Source organism: Hyperoodon ampullatus (assembly GCF_949752795.1).
Source record: "Hyperoodon ampullatus genome assembly, chromosome: 7".
Classification (NCBI taxonomy): Eukaryota; Metazoa; Chordata; class Mammalia; order Artiodactyla; family Ziphiidae; genus Hyperoodon; species Hyperoodon ampullatus.
In genome coordinates this window covers 44,114,900-44,139,554 of record NC_136920.1, presented here as the reverse complement: position 1 = coordinate 44,139,554, position 24,655 = coordinate 44,114,900, and the positions used below count along the sequence as shown (strand labels likewise).

The following is a 24,655-nucleotide window of genomic DNA, read 5'->3' as shown; positions in this document are numbered from 1 at the left end:
GCTCTTCCTCTGCCTTGCTAAAGCTCGTGGGCACTATCTTTCTTTCCCTCCTCTTCCCTGAAGGTGATGATCTTCATGCATTCCCTCTGCTGATCTCCAGAGCACCAGTATCTCTGGAGGGGAGCTTTTATTTGCAGCTGGTACTCTGCCTTTTGCATCTGGTGTCCTGGTTTTTGTAGCTGTCACCAGGAGACACTCTTGATTGCTTGGCTCAAGGTAGGGGGTAGGAGGGCTTGCATTCCTGCATCCCATGAGGCTGTAACAACTGGAGAGACAGTTCTTGGCAGACTACCATCCCCAAGGTACGAGCAGACTGAAAACACCCCCAGTCTTTCTGAGAAAGACGCTCATTTGCTTGTCCAGGAGCTTTGGCCTGAGGAGAGGGCTTTTGTTCTGGCGCACTTCTCAAAGCCTACGGAGTGCTCTCGGGGAATGGAGGCTGGTGGAAGCACTCTTTGCGCTCTCCCTCTGCCTCACTCCAGCTTGACCTTATCTCTCAGGAGGGAGCTTATACCCTTTTCTGGCACCGTGATTTTTGAAGTTGCTGCCGGGGATACCTCTACATTGCCTGGCTCTGGTGACCAGAGGGGATTATGCTTGCGGGTGTCATAGGAATAGATATTAAACAGCTACCACTGTCAGGCACAGCAAGAGAGAGGCAGCAGAACCAAGGGCTGTCTTCCAGGGAAAGAAGCCTATAAGCTTATAATCACAGCTACAGGCCGAGAGGCAGGATTCTGATTAAACACATTACCCACCTAAGGGCTGACTGTAAACTGTACCAGAGATGTAGGAGGGCAGGTGCTGTCTTCATGCTCTCCCTTTGCCACGCTCCAGAGAACGAGCATCTCTCAGGGGAACTCTGTAGTAATGTTTGATGCCTCAGCTTTTGCGGCTGCTGCCCAGGGGATACCCCTTCATCCCCTGCCTCTGGTGGCCAGGTGGGATTGCTTTCCAGGGTCCCACAGGGTTACAATGATCTGAGAGTCAGTGCTTGGGAGGCTGCCACCTTCAGGCCACTGCACAGATAGCAGGCGGAAACACCCCCCACCTTTCCGTAGAAGAGGCCTATTTGCCTGTCCTGGAGCTTCAGCCTGAGGGGCAGCCTTCACGCTTGGCACACATCTAGAGGCCTGTGGAGCTCCTCTCAGGCAACACGGGCTGGGGAATGCCATCTTTACATTCTCCCTCTGCTTTGCTACAGCTTGCTAGTATATTACCAGAAAGGAGCTTATACACTTTTCTGGAGCCCCGACTTTTGACTGCTACCCAGGGGACACCTTCATATGACCTGGCTCTAGTGGCCACCAGACCTACTCTTGTGTTCCACAGGATGGTATATATTTGCATACTTTAAAAGCTGCTGCCTGAGGGTCTGGCTTCCAATCATCCTGAATCTAAGTGCTGACTGAGATATTCCCCTTTGGTACACTGACAGGTCTTGGCACACACTCAGCTATTGGGAGCTATTAAAAATTGGTGGCTTGGAGAATCACAGAGGTTTGAGAGACAACCAAGAGCTAGGGAAAGGTTGAACAATAAGGTTTATCACATGAGGCTACTCCATCAAGACTGTTGGTTTCTATGCATTAGATGAAACAGCCACATCTTCCAGAGAGTCAAGCAAAATGAGGAAACACGGGAATATGTTACAAACAAAGAAAAAAAGACAAAACCTCAGGAAAAAAAAACATTTAAACAAATATAAGTAATCTACCTGATAAAGTGTTCGAAGTAGTGGTCATAAAAGATGCTACTGAATGTGAGAGAAGAATGGATGTACGCAGTGAAAACTTTGAGAAACTTGTAGAAAATATAACAAAGTACCAAATAGAAGTCATGGTGTTAAAGAAATACAATAACTGAACTGAAAAATACACTAGAGTGGTTCACTAGCAGACTAGAAGAAGCAGAAGAATCGGTGACCTGGAACACAGGTAGTGGAACTCACACAAACAGAGCAACAAAGAGCAAAAAGGATTTTTAAAAGTGATGACAGCTTAAGGGACCTCTGGGACAACATCAAGTGAAACAACATTTATGTTATAGAGGTCCCAAAAGAAAAGAGAAGGGGGCTGAAAACTTCCCCAACATGGGTAAGGAAACAGACACCCAGATCCAGGAAGCTGAGACAATTCCAAGTAAGATGAACCAAAAGATACCCATCTAAGACAAATTATAATTAAAATGGCAAGGAAGGTAGAAATAAGGAGAGAATCTTAAAAGCAGAAAGAGAAAAACAACTTATGAACAAGAGAATCCTCTTGAGACCATTAGCAGATACTCCAGCAGAAATTTATCAGGCCAGAAGGCTGTGGCATGATGTATTCAAAGTGCTGAAAGAAGAAGATTCCCAACCAAAGTGAATAAAAATCATATAATCATCTCAATAGAGAAAAAACATCTGGCAAAATTCAATATCCACTTATGATAAAAAGTTTCATGGGACTTCCCTGGTGGTCCAGTGGTTAAGACTCTGTGTTCCTACTGCAGGGGGCATGGGTTCGATCCCTGGTTGGGGAACTAAGATCCCACATGCTGCAGAGTGAATTAAAAAAAAAAAAAGTCTCAACAAACTGGATACAGAGGCAGTGTATCTCAACATAACATAGGCCATATATGACAGACCCACAGCTGCCATCATGCTCAATGGTGAAAAACCCAAAACATTTCCTTTAAGATCAGGAACAAGACAAGTATGCCTACTCTCACCACTTTTATTCAACATAGTACTGGAAGTCCTAGCCACAGCAATTAGGACAAGTAAATCAAAGACAACCAAACCAGGAAGAAGTAAAACTGTCACTATTGCAGATGACATGGTACTATATGTAGAAAATCCTAATGATTCCACAAAAAAACTATTAGAATAAATTAATTCAGTAAAGCTGTAGGACACATAAGCAATATACAGGGACCTATGGCATTTCTACACAGTAATGATCAGAAAGAAATTAGGAAAACACCCCATTTACAATTTCATCAGGTTTACTTGATTGCTGTATCAATAATATTGTACTATACTCTCCCTTTACAATTCTCCAGAAGACGGCATGTATAGTAAGGAATACCTATGACCTGTATCTCTAATCTCAGCTTATATATGTCAGAATACTAATGTTTATAAACAGTTTAGCACATATACCTGTTTTAATAAGAAAGATCCATTTGAGGCCATACTAAAATTTAAAAGCTAAGAGCAATAAATTCTGATGTACTTTGGGAAATCTAAATGATTACATTATAAATTTCTCTTTGATCATTAATATAGTGACTTTACATAGAGTTCCATATTGTGTCCTACAGTAGATTTACAGCTTGAAGCAGCTCTAGGATTTGACTGTTGGGCCTAATTCCTGATAAGAGTGTTTAATAAAATATGTACATTTGTGGAAGGCAGAGTTCCACACACTGCGGAGAGAAGTAACTTGATCTCTTGAGCTACTTATGAGGTGAAGTAGGAAATCAACTGCAAACTTTCCTTCTAGATCAAAAAAGTGTCTTTGTGGGCAACCCATATATAGCCATTTTACCTTTGTGGAATGGGCTTTATTATCCTTACCACTTGTGATATTTTTGTAATACAAACTTCTTTAATTATTGCTTTTTAATGTCTGAACAGTACTGGGAACAACTATCATTCTTGTTGAATCTCTAAAAAAGGCAATAAATACAGCGGTAATTATTTTTTTAATCTCTTATTAAACATATCCATAAATTATCCATGCTTCATGGATGTCAGTTTGTGGATGTCTAGGCAGTTAGACAACTAATGCCCATAACTTACAGGAAAGAATCTACTTACTTCCAACTGCATGGGTTGGCAACATATGATTCACGAGATGCGTCTTATCAACTCCTTTCTTTGCTTAAAATTATACCATTAACTAAGGATCTCAAACCAATTATATATGTTTTTATTTTGGAGTAACAAAAGTAAATGCCAGGAGGAGACACAGAATACTTAGTAAGATATGGTCTAACAAAGCGAATGAATAAAGAAAAAGCATATAAAATGTAATATATGTATACACTTCAGTTCAACCTGTCCTCTTTGTTTTTTTCTACTAGGCACATCATCTTTGCTCCAAGCAGCCACAACAAATATGCTGGCGAATCATTTCCTGGCATCTTTGATGCTATATTTGATATTGAAAATAAAGCAGATCCTCGTTCAGCCTGGAAAGAAGTAAAGAAACACATTTCAATTGCATCCTTTACAATTCAAGCAGCAGCAGGGACTCTGAAAGAGTTGTTATAGTAAGGTCTCAGCCAACTAGCTGACATTAAAAGTCTGAGGATAAAATCCTTCTTTCTTTCTGATAACACATGAAGCCAGAGCATGCTAAAATCTTGCTTTTCATGTCATGTTTTGACTTTAGACTTCCACCTTGTTCATCTTCAAAGAGATTTTTGGCTCTTTGAAAATTCATAACTTCATCATCAAAGTGCTAATCCAATAAAACAAACCAAAAAACCTCTAGTCATATGGAGAAAGAGATAAAGTAAGTGAAAATTCCGTAAAATAAAATATGGCAAGGAACTTGAACTCTTCAGACATTGGTGGCCAGAAAGTAAAACAGTTCAAGCACTTTGGAAAACAGTCTGGCACTTTCTTATAAAGTTAAATATATACTTATATTATAGCTCTAAAATTCTACTTCTAGGTATTTACTAAGGAAAAGCAAAAACATGATCACCAAAAGACTGTTGCATGTTCATCGCAGCTTAATGTGTAAATAATGCAAATGCCCATCAATAAATGAATGGATAAATTGTGGTATATTCACAATGGAATACTACTCAGCAATGAAAATGAAATAACTGCCAATACATGTAATATTATTGGCAGACATTGTTGAGGGAAAGAAGCCAGACACAAAAGAATGCCTAGTATGAGATTCAATTTATATGAAGAAGCAAAACTAATCTATGGTATTAGGAATTAGATCAGTGATTGCTTGGGTCAAGTAAGGGGCAGGCAGGGAGGAAATCTGCTACAAAGAGGAAAGTTTCTGGGATGATGGGAGTTTTCTGTATCATGATCTGGATGATGGTTACACAGGAATATACAGTTGTCAAACTTCATCTAACAGTAAACTTAAAATGTGTTAACAATGATACCTCATAAATAAATTTGATTAACAAGAAAAAAAATGTCTGGCAAGGAGACTGGAATAGCACACCTTCTCTTGTGAAACCATCATGGAGTATAAATGGTAAGGAAAAGTGAGTAATAGCTATACTTTTGATAACTTCAACTCTACTGAATAATATATATCTGATAGGTGAAAACAGTTGACCCTTGAACAACATGGGGGTTAGGGGTGCTGACCCTCTGTGCAGTTGAAAATCCATGTGTAACTTGACAGTTGGCCTCTCCATATCCTTGCTTCTGCATGCATGGATTCAGCCAACCATGGATCATGTAGTGCTGTAGTACATATTTAGTGGAAAAAAATCTGCGGATAAATGGACCTATGCAGTTGAAACCTGTGTTGTTCACAGGTCTACTGTAGTTGCCACAAATCTTCATACTCTGACTCCTCTTGAACAGAAGTATATCAGCATGTGCAAACTTTCATGCAGAGCCTAATGATTCAGAATTGTGGGTAATCTGAGATGAAAGCTTCAAAAAGCTTGGTTGTTTAATTACTTTGCCAAAAAGAGTTGAGAATCAAAAAAAATGAGCCCTCATAGGCAAGCACACTAACTACAATAAGAAGCTTTAAAGGGCAATAAAAGATATTACTCATGAAGTATAAATAAATGTATAAAGCATATTAAATTAGACTTCTGTGAAAAGTTTGTTTTAGCAAATCTATGAATTTAATTTTCTACCATACTATATATTACCTTAACATAAGACTTTATTTTAGGATAGAGGAGTAACTGTATTTTAACTTTTGACTTAAAGCATTGTCTTGTAGAGACAATATTGGGTTTTCTACTGTCCCAACTGAGTAAATCACTACATAATTTTGGGCATCAGTTTCTTCAAGAGTAAGGATTGTTAAGGTTCCATCTAACTCTATTATATCATTTCTAAAGGGGACAAAATACAAAAATTTATAAATCTCTTTTATGTTTTTCCTACCGGCAGCTTTCCAGAAGATATTTATTGCTAAAATAGCATGTGTGGTTAGAAATATGGGTTTAGAGAAAAACAGTAACCTTTTCAACTTATTGTTTACTTTAATTGGTAAGTTATTTTGTTTTTATCATCTTTAATCAACAATTGATCATTTGAACAGAACAATGATTATGTGGTATGCACTGTAATAAACTCAGGACATTAGAGAATATGTACTACCACAAGTTCAACACACAGAATGTGTTTGAACTACTTTTTCAGTCTTTTTCCCATAGGATTATTTTATCTCTAAGATGTTCACGCTTGGTAACCACATAGCAGAAATCTAGAGTAGTCATGAAACATAAAAAAAAGGGAGACTGTGCAAATCACCATGGAAAATCACCACTTTACAAAGGTAGACAGAAACAGAGGGAAAAGCAAAGAAAGGAGATACAAAACAACCAGAAGACAAATGATAAGATGGCAGTAGTAAGTCCTTACATATCAGTAATCACTCTAAATAGAAATAAACTCAATTCACTAATCAAAGGCACAGAGTGGCTGGATGGATTAAAAAGACCTAACTATATAATTTCAGCTCTAGAGATACACATAAGCTCAGGGTGAAGATGTGAGTGGATGAGGATATTCCGTGCAACTGGAAACCAAAAGAAAGCAGGTATAGCCAGACAAAACAGACTTAATGCCAAAAATGATAAGAGACAAAAGGTCATTATATAATGATAAAAAGGTCAATATATCCAGAACATACAACAATCATAAATATATACACACCCAACATTGGCACACTGAAATATATTAAGCAAATTCTAATAGATCAAAAGGGAGAGATAGGCAATAATGCAATAATAGTAGAGGATTTCAATATCCGACTGCCAGCAATGACCACTGATCATCCAGGCATCAAATCAATAAGAAATGTTGTAATTTAACTATACTGTATAACAAATGACCTTAACAGACATATCCAAAAGTAGCAGAATATACATACTTCTCAAGTACACACAGAACATTATCTAGTATTAATCATGATATGAGAAGAAATGAAAGCAACACATCTCAACAAATAAGAATACTGAAATCACACCAACTATCTTTTCAGATAACAATCTATGAAACTAGAAATCAACAATAAGGAAAGCTGGAAAATCTACAAATATGTGGAAAGTAAACAAGACACTCCTAAACAATGAGTCAGAGGGAAAAAAAGGAAATTAAAAAATTATCTCAAAACAAATGAAAATGGAAATACAACCTATCAAATCTTATTGAATAAAGGAAAAGCAGCTCTGAGAGGAAAGTTTATAGCAATAAATTCATATATTGAGAAATATAGAAACATCTCAAAAAAAAAATCCCCCTAACTTTTACACCTCAGGGAACTAGAAAAAGAAAGCAGGAGGATCAAAGTGGAAATACATGAATAGAGACCAGGGAGGAAAAAAACAGAATTAACAAAATTAAAGCTGGCTCTTCAGAAGATAAACAAAATTGACAAACCTTTAAACAGACTAAGAAAAAAAGAGAGAAGACTCAAAATTAGAAATGAAAAAGAAGACACTACAGAGATACAAATACTACAGAAATACAGAAGACATATGAGACTATTATGAACAATTATATGCCAACGAGATAACCTAGAAGAAATGCATAAACTTCTATAAACACAAACTACCAAGACTGAATCAGGACAAACAAATTCTGAACAGACCATTAATGAGCAAAGAGATTGAATCAGTAATCAAAAACCACGCAACACAGAAAACCTCAGGACCAGATGGCTTCATTGGCAAATTCTACCAAACATTCAAAAGAGAATTAACAACAGTCCTTCTCAAACTCTTGCAAAAACCTGAGGAGGAAATACTTCCAAAGTCATTTTATGAGGCCAGCATTACCCTGATTCTGAAGCCAGATAAGGATACTTTAAGAAAACAATAGACTAATATCTCTGATGAATGTAGCTGCAAATTTTTCAACAAAATCTTAGCAAACTGAATTTAAGAACACAAAAAAAGGGTTATACATCATGACCAAATGGGATTTATCCCTTTGATGCAAAGATGGTTCAACATGTAAATCAATAAATGTAATATACCATCACATTAATGAAAGATAAAAATTACATAATCATCTCAGTTGATGCAGAAAAGCATTTGATAAAATACAACATCCTTTCATGATTAAAAAACGCTAGGCAGACTGGGTATAGAGGAACATACCACAACATAATAAAGGCCATATGTAACAAACCTACAGTTAACGTGATACTCAATGGATAAAAATTGAAAGCTATTCCTCTAAGATCAGGAACAAGACAAGGATGCCCACTTTTACCATTCTTATTAAATACAGTACTGAAGTACTAAATTGCTCAATATAGAGCACCTGAGCAAGACAAACAAAAGGCATCCAAATACAGAATGAAGAACTAAGTGTTGATATTTGTAGATGCTACAATTTCATATATAGAAGATCCCAAAGACTCAACCAAAAAAAAAAAAAACTGTTTGAACCAATTAATGATTTCAGTAAAATTGAAGGAGACAAAATTCAATATACAGAAATCAATTATATTTCTATACGCTAAGAATGAAACATCTGAAAAGGAAATAAAACTATCCCAATCACAATAGCATAAAAAACAATAAAATACTTAGGAATAAGTTTAACCAAGGAAGTGAAAGATTATTGCTGAAAGAAACTGAAAACAAAAGTAATAAATGGAAAGATAGCCTGTGTTTATGGATCGGAATAAGTAATATTGTCAAAATGTCCATACTATCCAAAGCCATCTATAGATTCAACACAATTCCCATCAAAACACCAATGGCATTCTTCAGAGTAGAAAACAATCCTCAAATCTGTATGGACCCACAAAAGACCCCAAATAGCAAAAGCAATTCTGAGGAAAAAGAACCAAGCTCGTGGTATCATACTTCCTGATTTCAAACTATATTACAAAGCTATAGTACTAAAAGTGTATTACAATAAACAATATAACCATATGCCTAAAGGAGGTAGAAAAAGAAAAACAAAACCCCAGTTAGTAGAAGGAAATAAATCATAAATATCAGAACAGAAATAAGTAAAATAGAAACTAAAAATAGAAAAGATCAATGAAGTTAAGAGCTGGTTTTTAGAAGAGATAAGCAAAACTGATAAACCTTTAGCCTGACTCATCAAGAAAGAAAAGAGAGGGCCAAATCAATAAAATCAGACATGAAAGTTATAAGAGACACCAAGGAAATACAAAGGATCATAAGAGACTACAATGAACAGCTATACACCCATAAAATGGACAATCTAGAAGAAAATGCAAGATTCCTAGAAATGTATGATCTCCCATGATTGAACCAGGAAGAAACAGAAAATATGAACAGACCAATTACCAGCAATGAAAGCAGAACAGTAATAAAAACTATCAGAAAACAAAAGTCAAAACCAGAAGGCTTCACAGGTGAATGCTACCAAACATTTAGAGAAGAGTTAACACCTATTCTTCTCAAACTATACTAAAAACTACAGAGGAACATTTGTGAACTCATTCTACAAGGCCAGCATCATCCTGATAACAAAAAACAGACACCACAATAAAAGAAAATTACAGGCCAATATCACTGATAAACACAGATGCAAAAATCCTCAATAAAATATAATCAAACCAAATTCAACAATACATTAAAAGGATCATGCACCATGATCAAGTGGGATTTATCCCAGGGATGCACGGATTTTTCAATATCTGCAAATCAATCTATGTAATATACATTAACAAACTGAAGGGTAAAAACCATATCAACAGATGCAGAAACAGATGCAGAAAAAGCTTTACAAAATTAAGCATCCATTTAATATAAAAACTCTCCAGAAATGGACACAAAGGGAACAAACCTCAACATAATAAAGGCCATATATGACAAGCCCACAGGTAACATCATATTTAATGATGAAAATCTGAAAGCATTTCCTCTAAGATCAGAAATAAGACAAGGATGCCCACTCTCATCACTTTTATTCAACAGGGTTTTGGAAGTCCTCCCCACAGTAGCCAGAGAAGGAAAAGAAATAAAAGGAATCCAAATTGGAAAAGAAGTAGTAAAACTGTCACTGTTTGCAGATGACCTGATACTCTACGTAGAAAATCCTAAAGATGCTACCAGAAAACTACTAGAGCTCATCAATGAATTCAGTAAAATTGAAGGATATAAAATTAATATACAGAAATCTGTTGCATTTCTATACACTAACAACAAAAGGTCAGAAAAAGAATTTAAGAAAACAATCCCATTTACTATCATATCAAAAAGAAAATACCTAGAGGTCTACTTAAGGAGGCAAAACACCTATACTTTGAAAACTGTAAGACACTGATGAAAAAAATTGAAGATGACACAAACAAATGGAAAGATATACCATGTTCATGGATTGGAAGAATCCATATTGTTAAAATGACCATAATACTGAAGGCAATTGACAGACTCAATGTAATCCCTATCAAAATACCATGGGCATTTTTCACAGAACTAGAAAAGAAAATTTTAAAGTTTCTATGGACACACAAAAGATCTTGAATAGCCAAAATAATATGGAGAAAGAACAGAGCTGGAGGAATCACACTCCCTGGCTTCAAACTATACTACAAAGCTACAGTAATCAAAATAATATGGTACTGGCATAAAAACAGATACATCGATCAATGGAACAGGATGGAAAGCCTAGAAATAAACCCATGTACTTATGGTCAATTAATCTATGACAAAGGAAGCAAGAATATACAATGGAGAAAAGACAGTCCCTTCAATAAGTGGTGCTGGGAAAACTGGACAGCTACATGTAAAAGAATAAAATTAGAACATTAACATCACATACAAAGATAAACTCAAAATGGATTAAAGGCCTACATATAAGACAGAAAATCATAAAACTCCTAGAGGAAAACATAGGCAGAACCCTCTCTGACATAAATCATAGCAGTATTATTTTGGATCTGTCTCCTAAAGCAAAGGAAATAAAAGCAAAAGTAAACAGATGGGACCTAATTAAACTTAAAAGCTTTTGCACAGTAAAGGAAGCCATCAAGAAAATGAAAAGCAACCTAGTGAATGAGAGAAAATATTTGCAAATGATAAGATCCAAAATATATAAACAACTCATAAAACTCAACATCAAAAAAACAAACAACCTGATTAAAAACTGGGCAGAAGACCTGAATAGACATTTTTCCAAAGCAGATATACAGATGGTCAACAGGCACATGAAAAGATGCTCAACATCATTAATCATCAGAGAAATGCAAATTAAAACCACAGTAAGATATCACCTCAGACCTCTCAGAATTGCTATCATCAAAAAGAATACAAATAACAAATGTTCATGAAGATGTGGAGAAAAGGGAACCCTGTACACTGTTGAGGGAATGTAAATTCGTACAACCATTTTGGAGAAAGTATGGGGGAGTTCCTTAAAAAGCAAAAACAGAACCATCATATGATCCAGCAATACCACTCTTGGGCATATATCCAGAGAAAACCATAATTTGAAAATATACATGCACCTCAATATTCATAGCATTATTTACCATTGCCAAGATATGGAAGCAACCTAAGTGTCCATCAGCAGATGTATGGATGAAGATGATGTGGTACACACACACACAGACACACACACAGACACACATATACACAATGGAATACTACTCAGCCATAAAAAAGAAAATTTTGCCATCTGCAATAACATGGATGGTCTTGGAGGGTATTATGCTAAGTGAAATAAGTCAGAGAAAGACAAATACTGTATAATATCACATATATGTGGAAACTAAAAATACAACAAATTAATGAATAAAAAAAAAAAGAAACAGACTCACAGGTACAGAAAATAAACTAGTGTTTACCAGTGCAGAGAGGGAAGGGGGGGCAATACAGGGGTAGGTGATTTAAAAAAAGGGTTTTTATGGGATTATATGAAATCATGTGTGAAGCTTTTGAAAACTGTCAAGTTCTATAGAATTTAAAGAATGTTCCTTTCAATTAAAAAACAAATAAATAACAATAAAATGAACTAGTGAACATAACTAAAAAGAAACAGTCACACAGGTATACAGAACAAACTAGTAGTTACCAGTGAGGAGGGGGAAGGGGCAAAATAGGTGTAGGAGATTAAGAACTAAAAACTACTCTGTATAAAATATATAACCTACAATGATATATTGTACAACACAGGGACTATAGCCAATATTTTATAATTATAAATGGAATATAACCTTTAAAAATTGTGAATCAGTATGTCGTACTCCTGAAACATATAATATTGTACATGAACTATACTTCAATTTTTTAAAAAAGTATTATACTGGCACAAAAATAGACACATAGACCAGTGGAGCACATTAGAGGGCCTAGAATTAAACCTCTGCTTATATGGTCAAGTAATATTGGATAAGGGAGTCAAGTGCACCCAGTGGGGAAAGGAATAGTCTCTTTAACAAATTGTGTTGGGAAAACTGGATAAACACATGCAGAGCAATGAGAATGGACCGTTATCTTACACCACTCAAAAAAATTAACTTGAAATATATTAAAAATTTAAACATAAGACCCGATACTTTAAAATTCTTAGAAGAAAATATAGGGAAGAAACTCAACACTGGTGGTAGTAATGATTTCTTTGGATATAACAACACAAGCAAAAATCAACAAATGGGACTACATCAAATTTAAAAGCTTTTGCACAGCAAAAGAAACAACAAAATGAAAAGGCAACCTACAGAATGGGAGAAACTTTTTGCAAATCACATATATAATAAGGGGTTAATATCCAAAATATATGGAGAAGTCAGAAACAAAAACGCAAATAATTTGATTAAAAAATGGGCCGAAGACATAAAAGACATTTTTCCAAAGACATACAGATGGCCAACACGTACATGAAAAGATGCTCAATATCGCTAATCATCAGGGAAATGCAACTTAAAACCACAGTGTGCTATCATCTCATACCTGTTAAAATGGTTATCATCAGAAAGAAAAGAGATAAGAAGTGCCGGTGAGAATGTGGAGAAAAGGGAACCCTTGGTACACTATCAGTAGGAACGTAAACTGGCACAGCCACTATCGAAAACGGTGTGGAGGTTCCTCAAAAAATTAAAGATAGAACTACCACATGATCCAGCAATTCCACTTCTGGGTTATTTACCAGAAGAAAATGAAACCACTAACTCAAAAAAAATGTGAACCCCAATATTCATGGCCGCATTATAATAGCCAAGATGTGGAAAAAAACTTAGTGTCTGTCAATGGTTGAATAAAGAGAATATGGTACATATATAGTGGAATATTACTCAGCCACGAAGAAAGGAGGGTATCCTGCCATTTGTGAAAACATGGATGGCCTCAGCACATTTTGCTAAGTGAGATTAAGTCAGAAAGAAAACAAGTATTGTATGATATTGCTTATATTTGGAATTTTAAAAATTCAAACTTGCAGAAACAGAATAAGATGGTGGTTAGCAAGGGCTAAGGGGTGGAGGACAAGATTAATGTTGTTTAGGGTACAAATTTACAATAAGTAGTAAAAAAGCTCTAGCGATATAATGCACAGTACAGGGAGTACAGACAATAGTATCGTGTTACAATCATCAAGCTTGTTAAGAGAACTTATTCCAACTACCAAAAAAAGGATAACTATGTAAGGTGATAGAGGTGCTAATTATCACCACAATGGCAATCATATTACAATATATAAATGTATCTAATTAATGTTTTCCACTTTAAATTTACAGATTACATATCAGATATATTAAAACCAAAACCAAAACCAAAAAAACACTCTAGAAGAGATTGAGTCCTGTACACCCAGAACAGCACCTCAAGTCTCATTAAGCACCAAACTTACACATAGAGAACATACAATAAACTCCCATTTATCCATCTCCCAGCTCAAAGAATCATCCCCCCCAAAAGAAAAAAATAAACATTTTTTCCCCTAAGCATACCCTATTCCTTGGTCCATATCCTGAGTAAGAGATTATTTCTCATGATACTTGTGAAATAGCAAAGAAATACTTTAATAGAGACAAATGTTTTGCCTGTTTTATTACTGACATTTCGTTTTGGCTGTGCAGCGCAGCTTGGGGGATCTTAGTTCCCTCGACCAGGACCAAAGGTTGAACCCAGGCCATGGCAGTGAAACCACTGAGTCCTAACCACTGGACCGTGAGAGAATTCCCTGTTGCTGACTTTTAAAATCAAATTTAAATAAGCCATAAATTTCTATTATAATGCAATAGTTTGATGATTTAAAAAATCTAAACATGTTGCTTATATTGAGTAATATAAAAGTAAACTAATAAAAAGCATGTGAAATGGGATATAGGCATATACGTTAAATTCTAAAAAATTATTCTAGAGAAAATTGGAAAGAATGCCAATATTTGTGACAAAGATACTGCAACATTTTATCATAGTAAAAAAGTAAACTAAATATTCATCAATGGGAAACTGCTTAACTTATGGTATAATAGTCATAAAGCTGATAAACTGATAAACATTTTTCATTTTTTGGTAAGTTGTCCATGAGTTATTGTTGAGTTGGAAAAAAAAATATGTTGATAAAACTGAATGTACAGATATCACGCAAGTATCAGCAGTACTTATTACACTGGGGTGGTGGACTTTTAATCTTTGTACTTTTCTGTATTGCTTTAATTTCTTACGTTGGAATATATTCCTCTTATAATAAAAACTACAGTAAGGCTGTTTTAACTTTGAAGAGAAAAAAGTACACAAAGTTCTGGGATGCAATAAAGTTCAAAAATACAAACCTCTTTTTGTATCTTTGTAATTTACTAGTTCTTCTGTTCTAAGGATACAAACAACACTCATTTACAGATACATACATGGGCTATTTTAATATTTTTCATATTAGCTCAGAATTTCAAAACTATCAATTGACCTTCCAACTTTCAAGTTTAGATATGGAGATGAGATACAAGAAAATAATTCTCCTCCAATCCTGACTTTTGAAGTAAAGAAATGAGTTTGGTAAAACAGTAACGTGAGAAATAATTACCACACTGTAACGGATTTTAGCCTTTGTATTGTCATTGCTTTTTAATTTTAGTGAGTCATTTGCTCTGTTTCCTCTCTTTTTAGTAAGTCTGTATTCATCCACTTCTTTCAATCCCAAGTGTGATTATTCTAAATTCACGCCAACAATATCTTTCACTTAAATGATGTAAAAACTTCCTTTCAAATCACCCAACTTCCTTTCCCCTGTTGGATCACAATCATAGTAACTTCAGCCAGAATGATCTTCCTAAATGGGATCATGCTACACTCTATTTACAGATTTTCAATAGGGACTTCCACACTCCCAGGAATGATATAGTAGGTACTGGCAGGCAATCACTCCAGTTCCAGCTACTAAAAAAAAAATGTATTAAATGCACAATATTTTTAGAGATATCAAAAAACTGTAGAAGCAATGAAAACTAAATGTACTAAAAGTCTCCAAATACTGCTGAGAGCAACAACTGTTTACTTCCTTGGGGACATTTGCCAATTCTAGGCATGGGCTAAAGGTCAGATTCGTCCTAGACTAAGACACTTTAACGGGAATTATCAGCAGAGTTTCTGATGGCTGTATGAACTACCACGATATACTGGAATCTAGAGGAACCTAAAACCAAGGCTGAGATGTTTGCTTAGGGGCGAGGGCAAGATAGAAAGCTTTGGGGCTAAGCAGACTAACAAGAGTTTTCTTAAGAGGCCATTGTCATCTCTCAACTCTAGTTCTTTTCACATCCTTCTTTCTCCATCCCTCCTCCTATTTGGTTAACTCCTACCCATTTTTTTCAGGACTCCAGTGTCTACCCCTCCAAAATTCCATGTATAAAATCTACCAAACATGCTCTCACAGCAACTCTTTACAGGTTGATCTTTAGCATAGTTTTTATTTGATGACCTTTTGCTTTCCTTGCTGGAATCTTCTTTGGAAGCAGAGGCCACAGTGTATTTGGTAATTATCCCCAGCACATACGAAGTAGCTAAAAATGTTTTCTTGAATGAAATGAAATAATTAAGCAAAGGGATGGCTATAATAATTGAAGATGCTCACAAACTTTTATATCTTACCAAAAACATTAATAAAATATGTAAATTTCACACCTACCAACTCAGAACAATTCCTTTGGGAGAAAAAAATATTAAGAAACCTAACCTCAACTAGCATCAAGATTATCTGGCAAAGCATAATAATATATAAAAAGATCACCCATGCAGGCTACATATCTCTCTTTGGAAGAAGTGTCCTATAATTTATAACATAATAATTTTACATGTGGTTCTTGATTCATTAAAACACTCTAGAGCTCAGGTTTAAGTGTCTTTCCTTGTACTTTGATGGGGACATCTTCCCTAACTTTTCACAAATGAAAACTTCAATCATGTAAAACTAGGTTAAGAGTGAATTTGTTTGCCTAATGCACTAATACTTAATTTTAATGCATTGCTTCTTTCACCCCATTACAGTGACATGTTATTTGCCTATGTACATTGTCTTCCAATCATCAACATCTAAGAACACAGATGTAGAAAACTGTTCCAGATTCCAAATGATAGTAAGTCCAAGGTTATTTATATGCACAAGCCTTTAGAACAAACTGCCTGCCTTCATTGCCATGGGCCTTTTGCAGTCCTGCAGAAGCCATCCTTAATTCTTGTCAATAGCCCATCAGCCCTATAGAGGTCCTTATCAAGAAAGTCAATGGCTCAATTAACTACTGCAAAAGTTAAAAGCACATTACCTTTTCACGATAATTCACTCACTTGATACTAAGGAAGAAAAGACTAAACACTAATAAAGAAATAGCAGTTCCAATTTTAGGTTTTGCATGGTGACTCAGATGTCTTCAGTGTCATGGTGGAGAGTTTAAACAGGACTTTGAAGTTGAAGGACCTCATTTTAAAATCCTTTTGCCATCTGCTACCTATTGTGACCTGAGGCAAGTTATGTAGCTTCCTTTGCCTCTGTTTCTCTATCCATAAAATATGGATAATATATAATCATGGGGGTATTCTGAAGATAAAATGAAAAGCTATCAAAAGCACTTAGCAAAGTGCTTAGCACACTTGAATTGCCAAGCTATTGAATAAAAAATTAGTTATCATTATGTCTACAGTTCTGAATTACTTGTAACTAGTACTTCCTAAATTCCTAAGCCTAGATCAAACGGAATTTATGAAGTATTTTAATCTGATCAAGTGAATTATAAAGCCCTATTACTATACATCTACTTAAATGGGACAAGAATTCCACCTAAGTATCTTTCAATTCTGATTTTCATCATCCTGACATTGGTTTTCTGCTTCCTTAAACTGGTTCCCCTCCTTTGTGTCCAACTCAGCCTTTTTATGATAATTTAAGTAGCATTATGGGCAAGGGAAGGGGGGGCTGGAAGGAATCATTAAGGTAATGAAAACAGTCCAACTTGGTTTCAGGCCAGTCTGGGATCAGTCTGTTATCGGAATCCAGCTTTCATAATTAGGAAGCCTTTTAAAGTTTTACAAACAATTGTAATTATAAGGAAGCCATCAATTCTAATAAGCCTAATGCATCATTTAAAATTTGTGGATTTTATTTCTAACAAATAATCTTTACATTTTCCTCCACCATAAGAATATATTATGCCTAACACTAAAATTGTTTAATGATCATACTGACAGAATCAAGGGTCTGTGGTGAATTTATGTTGTTTTTCATCCACCCAGCCTTCCTTCCGCATTCTTCTGGTAAAGAACTTTTCTTTCATCTAGGGGACCCATTACAGGTGGTTTAGGTGGCACACTCTGCATATTCCGGATGTAAGCCTCAACATCCTTTTTCAGGCTTACTTATCTCAATGCCTGTGTACTCCTGCATGATACAAAGGACAGGAATTGTCACCGCTTTTGGATTAAAGCAAGATGCTCTCAAAAGTTCAGAACAGTATCAACTTTGTATTCTCAAAGTTAGCTAAATGGTATATTTACATTACCGCCTATTTACTTATGACTTCCAAATTCTGAGAGTCAGACATGGCCTCACTGTAAGCGTCAGAACTTACCAATAGCTTGGACTACTTTACCTGGGCATTATAGATTCCTTGGACTCGAGAGTCCTCTGTAAAAAATCACGTCTTCCAAAATTCCCTATCTTGTTTAGGTGCTCCTTCTGTTTCAAAATCTACGAGTCATCCTTGAGATTTCACCCTCTAATCCCTAATTCCTTTGAGTTCAAGATAAACCTCTTAATTTATCCTCTTCTCTTCCTACTGCTTCTGGTGTATTTCATGCCCTCATCCTAAAGGGTCTTCCTCTTTAAAACACTTCTAACTGCACCTTTCATTATAATGATTATTTTATTTTTATTTATTTTTGGCTGTGCCGTGTGGCCTGGGGATCCTACTTCCCTGATCAGTGATCAAAATTGGGCCCTGTGCAGTGGAAGTGTGCAATCCTAACCACTGGACTGCCAGGTAATTCCCTACAATGATCTTTCTAAAATAAAATACAAGCCTTATTACAAATATATGAAAAAAACTCAAAGAAAGAAGTGAGGGGGGAAAAGGTGCTCAGCTAACTCTGAGACTGTAGGAGTCTAGAAATGTTAAGACTACAGGTAAAAAACTACCTAAGCACTACTCCAGTTGATAAATCTGTTTCCTATAGGAGATTAGGTTAAAAATTCTGATACTGCTGTATATGTATACTGAAACTGAACAAGTAAATGGATAGTGGATGACAGAAGCCAGGTTTTTACTGTAGGAGTGGGAAGTTACACATAAGCTAGGGGAGGAGGCTGCAGTGATCTGTGTGGTAACGGACTAGCGTTGGAGATCTAAGTGTGAACTCAGGTTCACCTTACTATAGATAAAAACAGTTACTTACAGAAATATTTATAGATATGTGTATAGACAGGTTAGTATACACACATATTTCCTTGCTATCAGCTTGAGTGTACCTAGACACAAAGATAAGTCAGCAATGAGTACACCTAATATCCAGATATTGGTTTCTAATACCATTTTCCAATAAAAAGAACCTAGAATCTTTGGAGAAATGACTGCCTGGAGCATGCTGGAGTGCCAGAAGGTAAGAAAGTGCTAAAGAACAACACCAAAACAAAACCAAAAGTAAACCCACAATGATAGGCCAAGGATATGACAAAGGGACACACAGCCAACTGAAAGGCTACAATAACCAAAGCTGGGACAATCTGAGAAACAAAGTAGCACTGGATTATAATTCAAAGTATAAAAGCGAGTCTTCACTGGTATAAATACATAAATAAATAAATCAGGAGAAGAAACAAATCTTCCACACAACACAAAAATTCTAAATAATTTACATAGATACCCCACCCTTCAGAGGTGGAACATAGCTCCCCCACCCCTTTTTAAGTGTGGGCTGCACACAGAAGGAACTAAACGATGGAAGACAGGACAAAGAGTAACTTTACAGTTAAAAAATTGACAAACACTACCTTAGCCAGGAGATCAAAATGGTAAGCCATGTTGACAGTACGTACCCTTGACACCACTAATGAGAATGGCACTTTACCCCTGTGGTTTTCTTTCTCAAAACACATAAATTTAATCCTAAGAAAAACACCAGACAAATCCCAATTGGGAGACATTCTACAAAATACCTGACCAGTATTTCTCAAAATTGTTAAGGGTTTTGAAGAGAGTCTGAGAAACTGTCAAAATCAAGAAGAGACCAAGGATAGACACATGATGACTAAATGAAATGGGGTATCCTGGATGGGATCCTGGAACAGAAAAAAGACATTAGGTAAAAAACTAAGGAAATCTGCATAAAGTATGGACTTTGTTAATAATAATGTATCAATATGAGTTCATTAGTTGTAACAAATGTATCATACTAATGCAATATATTAAAAATAGGGGAATATGGGGGTGAAATATATGGGAACTCTGTACTATCTTCACAACTTTTCTTTAAATCCAAAACTGTTCTGAAACAAAAAGTTAACTTAAAAGAAATTAAGTTGATAAAAAGAAAAAAAGAATGCAAGCCTAATTAGATTTCCACGCTGCTAGTGTTTCCGAAACTTATCGTACAACAGAATAAAATGGAAATTCTTCTGCAAACTTTTGGATATCACTCCAGAGTTTCTGATTTAGTAGGTCTGACAGGTTGGGGACCAAGAATTTGCATTTTTAACAGATTTCAAGATGCTGACACCTCTGGTCTAGAAGTGGTATTTTGATAACCAATGGCCTGGTCTACAAGATGAAAGCCAACAATTCAAATGATCCTTTGCTATTTATCCCCATGTTTACAATCTTATCTGTCCTTCCTCTGCATATCTTATGCTCCAGACATAAGATTGCTTTAACCAGCTCTCATATTAATGGGGAAAACAAAGGTAAGTTTGATGCTGTTTCATTACACATTTTATCCAACACACAGATACCAATTCCTATCTACAAGCTATATACAAAATACATCACTATCAAAATGGCAATGGAAACTTTTTTAAACTGAGGATTCTGACATTTCTTTGGAAGCTGTTTAGAGAAACTAGAGACCGTAAGAGTTGTCAAAACATAAATGATACGTTTTTAATCCAGCTATTATTATAACCAAAACCGTACAGACAGAAGGACTACATACTTTATTTTATAAATTTATTTTCTAACAAAACATGTGAAAGTAAATTTGTTCCTGGTAACTAAACACAGTGTTACTAGTTTTCCATGCTATGTGCCAATGTTTTACGGAACCCACTAATTCAACTGACAGACATAAGCAGCATAGAATAGTAGTTAAGAGCACAGAACAGAAAGCCAGGTGCCTGAGTTTGAAATCTCTCCTCCACAACTCATTAGTTTTGCCACTGGGCAAGTTACTTGTGCCATAAATCAGTTTCAGTGACTGTAACAAGAGAACCTACCTCATGAGGTTTAAGGTCAATGAGGATTAAGATCATATTCATAAAACTCCTTAGAACAGTGACAGGCCCATAACAAGTGCTACGTCTTTATATTTACATGTGCCAACCAACATGCCAAATACTGTACTAGAAAATGGGGACATAATTGTTGGCCCAAATACAGTCAAGGTTGTATGTGGTCTATAAGTGTATACGAACATTAACAAATTAATCATATAAATAATTAATAAATATGGAACTATAAACTGAAATGAGCAATATGAAGAAAAGAATCATAGTGTTTTCAAAAACATTAATATACTCAGCTAGTCTCATTTTTGGAGGAGGGGAAAGTACTACAGGTTCAGGGAGACTACCCTCTCCCAGGCTTAATCAGTAATCTTACTTCTATTAGCAGTCTTAAAAAAGATAATTTAAGGACTGAATTACTTAAACACTGTATCTGCTTAGTCAAAAAGGATTAACAAATAAAATTATTTTGACACATAATCTTTAAGCAACATAAAAATGTTTAAGGCTGCAAGTTTTATTTCACTTCAGTAGACATTAAACGTGGCCTATCAAATTGGAAAACTAAGAAAAGGCATTATTTAGCATTTAATAAAAACATGCTCTTTAGAAAAACTGTTTTTCAAGGAATTCTTCACAACTAAGAATTATATAAAAACTTAAAATCAAACAACTATGCAAAAAAAAAAAAACCACAAGAAAACCTTTGCAAGTCCAGTATTTTAGAGATAATGCCAAATGTTTAAAGCAGCAGGTTTCTATCTACACTTAAATAAAATAAGCAAGTCATGCAACAACTACAGATGAGTTTAAGTTGTACTTGGGAAGTAAAGAAGCAATCAGGTAAAAAAACAACTTCCCACCTACCCAACAAACAAAAGAAATGAAAGGAAACACCTATTAACAAAATTTAAAAACAAGCTGTACTTAGCTCGCATTCCATAATTGAGGCTATGGAATTATAACATAGGCAAAAATAAGTATCAAATATGAATGCCAGGTCAAAATAATCTGCAATGAAACAAACCAAAAACCTTTAACATTCTGATAACTTAAAAGTACCCGGCCATTAAAAAAAAAAGGTTACAGACCTCATAAGTAAGCTTCTAAGCTTCCCTCCCCTCCCCCCCGGCCCCCCGACCCCTTACAGTGGAAGCACAGAACCCTAACCATTGGACTACCAGGCAATTCCCACTTTTAAGTGAATTTATTTAATATGGGTATATGTATGACATGCATTTTCGGGTTGGGCAATGACTGATTTTTTTTTTTTTTTAAAGCAAGGGGTGGTAAAGCAATAACCAAAAGTCACCTTAAAATATTTCCAAGAACTCTTTAAAGGTTCTCTTCACCCTTAGATGGTTGAACTGTCTAAAGAAAACCAAACACAAGTTTTACTTAGTAAGAATTAAAATCTCTGGCATAAAATATAAATTTTAATAAAATAGATCATTACAGTACTTTGCCAGTATATGGTTACAGCAAGGAGTTACAACACTGACTTATAGATGTCTATGAAAGGTTGATTTCAACTTATATTTTTAATGGCTCATAATTACTGGCTTTAATTACTACCAAAATATTAGGTCTCAAGAACTACTCTTAAATCGTGTTCTACTAAAAACAAATGGTCAAAATTAATGTTCAACTTTAGTTAACAGCATTGTACCAAGGCTAATTCTTAGTTTTGTAAATGTTCTACGGGTATGTAAGATTTTAACGTATAGGGAAGATTAATATAGTATATAAAAAACTGTACTTTTTTTGCAACTCTTCCGTAAATCTAAAATTACCTCAAAAATAAGAGGCTAAAAAATAATAAAAGTTCAAATTCTTAGCACTTTTCTCCTTTATACTAGTAAACGTGCCAGGCAAGAAAAATGGTATTTTATGTTTCCCATGTTGAGTCAGCTGTCAGATTAGTTGACTGCTTTGCTATAGTAATTACTATGAGTGCTAAGAAAGATGAAGCATTTCTAGAGAAACAACTTAATAAAGTTAATAAGCATTTTTTGACAGATTATATATATATATATACACACACATATATATGAAAAGGTCCGTGCTTTGTAACTAACTCTTAGGTGAATAATATGCTTGCTTTAAATAGTTCACGGGCACATAACATATAAAGATACTGCTCAGGGGAAAAAGCCTCAAGAAGGAATCATCAAAAAAGGGTCTACTAGGGCTTCCCTGGCGGCGCAGTGGTTGAGTCCGCCTGCCGATGCAGGGGACATGGCTTCGTGCCCCCGTCCAGGAAGATCCCACATCCTGTGGAGCGGCTGGGCCCGTGAGCCATGGCCGCTGAGCCTGCGCGTCCGGAGCCTGTGCTCCACAACGGGAGAGGCCACAACAGTGAGAGGCCCAAGTACCACAAAAAAAAAAAAAAAAAAAAAAAAAGGGTCTACTAATCATTACCTCAAATCAAATCAATTATCAATCCTTCCCCTAAACAATACACAAGATTTCATGTCTCCAAATGAACCCACGTTCCAAAATTATGAAAGATAACTTTAAAAAATTTAAATACAACCCCAAGTACTAGAAACATATACTCTATTTGAGTCCAATCTTCACTGCAAAAATTTCTTGCCATGGTATTTTAGTGTCATGAAAAGCTGGCTGCCAATTTTTCTGTCTTTATACGTTAACGCAGCTAAACCGTTTAAGAATTATATAACTACATCTAATAGTTACCTGTTAAGGGTAGTAGACTGAGATATGCTATTAACTAAAATCGTACTTCTGCAAAATTTTCTGTATAAGAAGTCCATTAATACCAAGAAAAGAAAAACACTCAAGGAGCTTAAGAAAATAATCATTTTAATCTATATAAACATAATTCATACCCAAACGTATTAAGTTCTGCCAGAGTTTCGGCTTTCATAACACGTCTTAATATCAGTTTTCTTTGTGAGCTCTGCACTGCCTCAAAAAGTAACTATCCTTTAAAGACTTCAATTAGCCTAAACAATCTAATTCTGTGATACCTATATTTAATCAAATACAATACATAATCAACATTGTATCACCTAGAATTGTCAAGCTGCTCATGAAAGCCTTAAAAAAAAAAACTCCAAAAGAATAAGCTATTTTGTTTATTTAACATGTAATAACTGTCATAAAGCAAAGCTTAAATATTTACTTTTCTGATACCCTGATGTATTTCCATAAGCCTTTTAGTCAACAACTTTACAGACACTTTTCCATCAGGGAGGCCAGATCTTTGTAACTAATAAAAGATTCTAAGAGAGTGTAGGCTATAAATTAGGTACAATTGTCATAACACCATACAAAGACCTTATAAATAGTCAGGAAAAAGATGTTTAACATTATTGCTTAGTCTGATAAAACGGTGACTTCTAACCAAATTGATACCTTTATACTCTATTTATAATGTTTCCTATACTCTTAAATCATACTGCTTAGCCAGTTATATAGGTACTGATGCAATTTTTAATCCAATTAGTTGTAAATGAATTGAAATTTGTTAATCAATGCATATATTCCCCGTTACTACTTACTACACTACCTCAAGTTAATCCCCCCACAAAACGTTAATTGCTGAGTGGAAAAAGCAATGCA

The 24,655-nt window shown here is 35.3% G+C and overlaps 2 protein-coding genes across 3 annotated transcripts in view; one reads left to right on the top strand and one right to left on the bottom strand.

Annotated features, from left to right (window-relative positions):
* The window catches only part of NAALAD2 (N-acetylated alpha-linked acidic dipeptidase 2), a gene marked incomplete at both ends in the record, with an annotated part of 48,631 nt that extends 44,370 nt beyond the window's left edge, over positions 1-4,261 (top strand). For both annotated transcript variants that reach the window (XM_079707572.1, XM_079707571.1), the window contains one exon: positions 4,072-4,261. In XM_079707572.1, coding sequence (XP_079563698.1) covers positions 4,072-4,261 — 190 coding nt within the window. The remainder of the gene's footprint in view (positions 1-4,071) is intronic.
* Positions 3,903-24,655, bottom strand: part of CHORDC1 (cysteine and histidine rich domain containing 1) — a gene marked incomplete at its 5' end in the record, with an annotated part of 41,566 nt that continues 20,813 nt past the window's right edge. Inside the window, 2 exons of the mRNA XM_079707576.1 lie at positions 3,903-4,179; positions 22,380-22,438. The remainder of the gene's footprint in view (positions 4,180-22,379; positions 22,439-24,655) is intronic.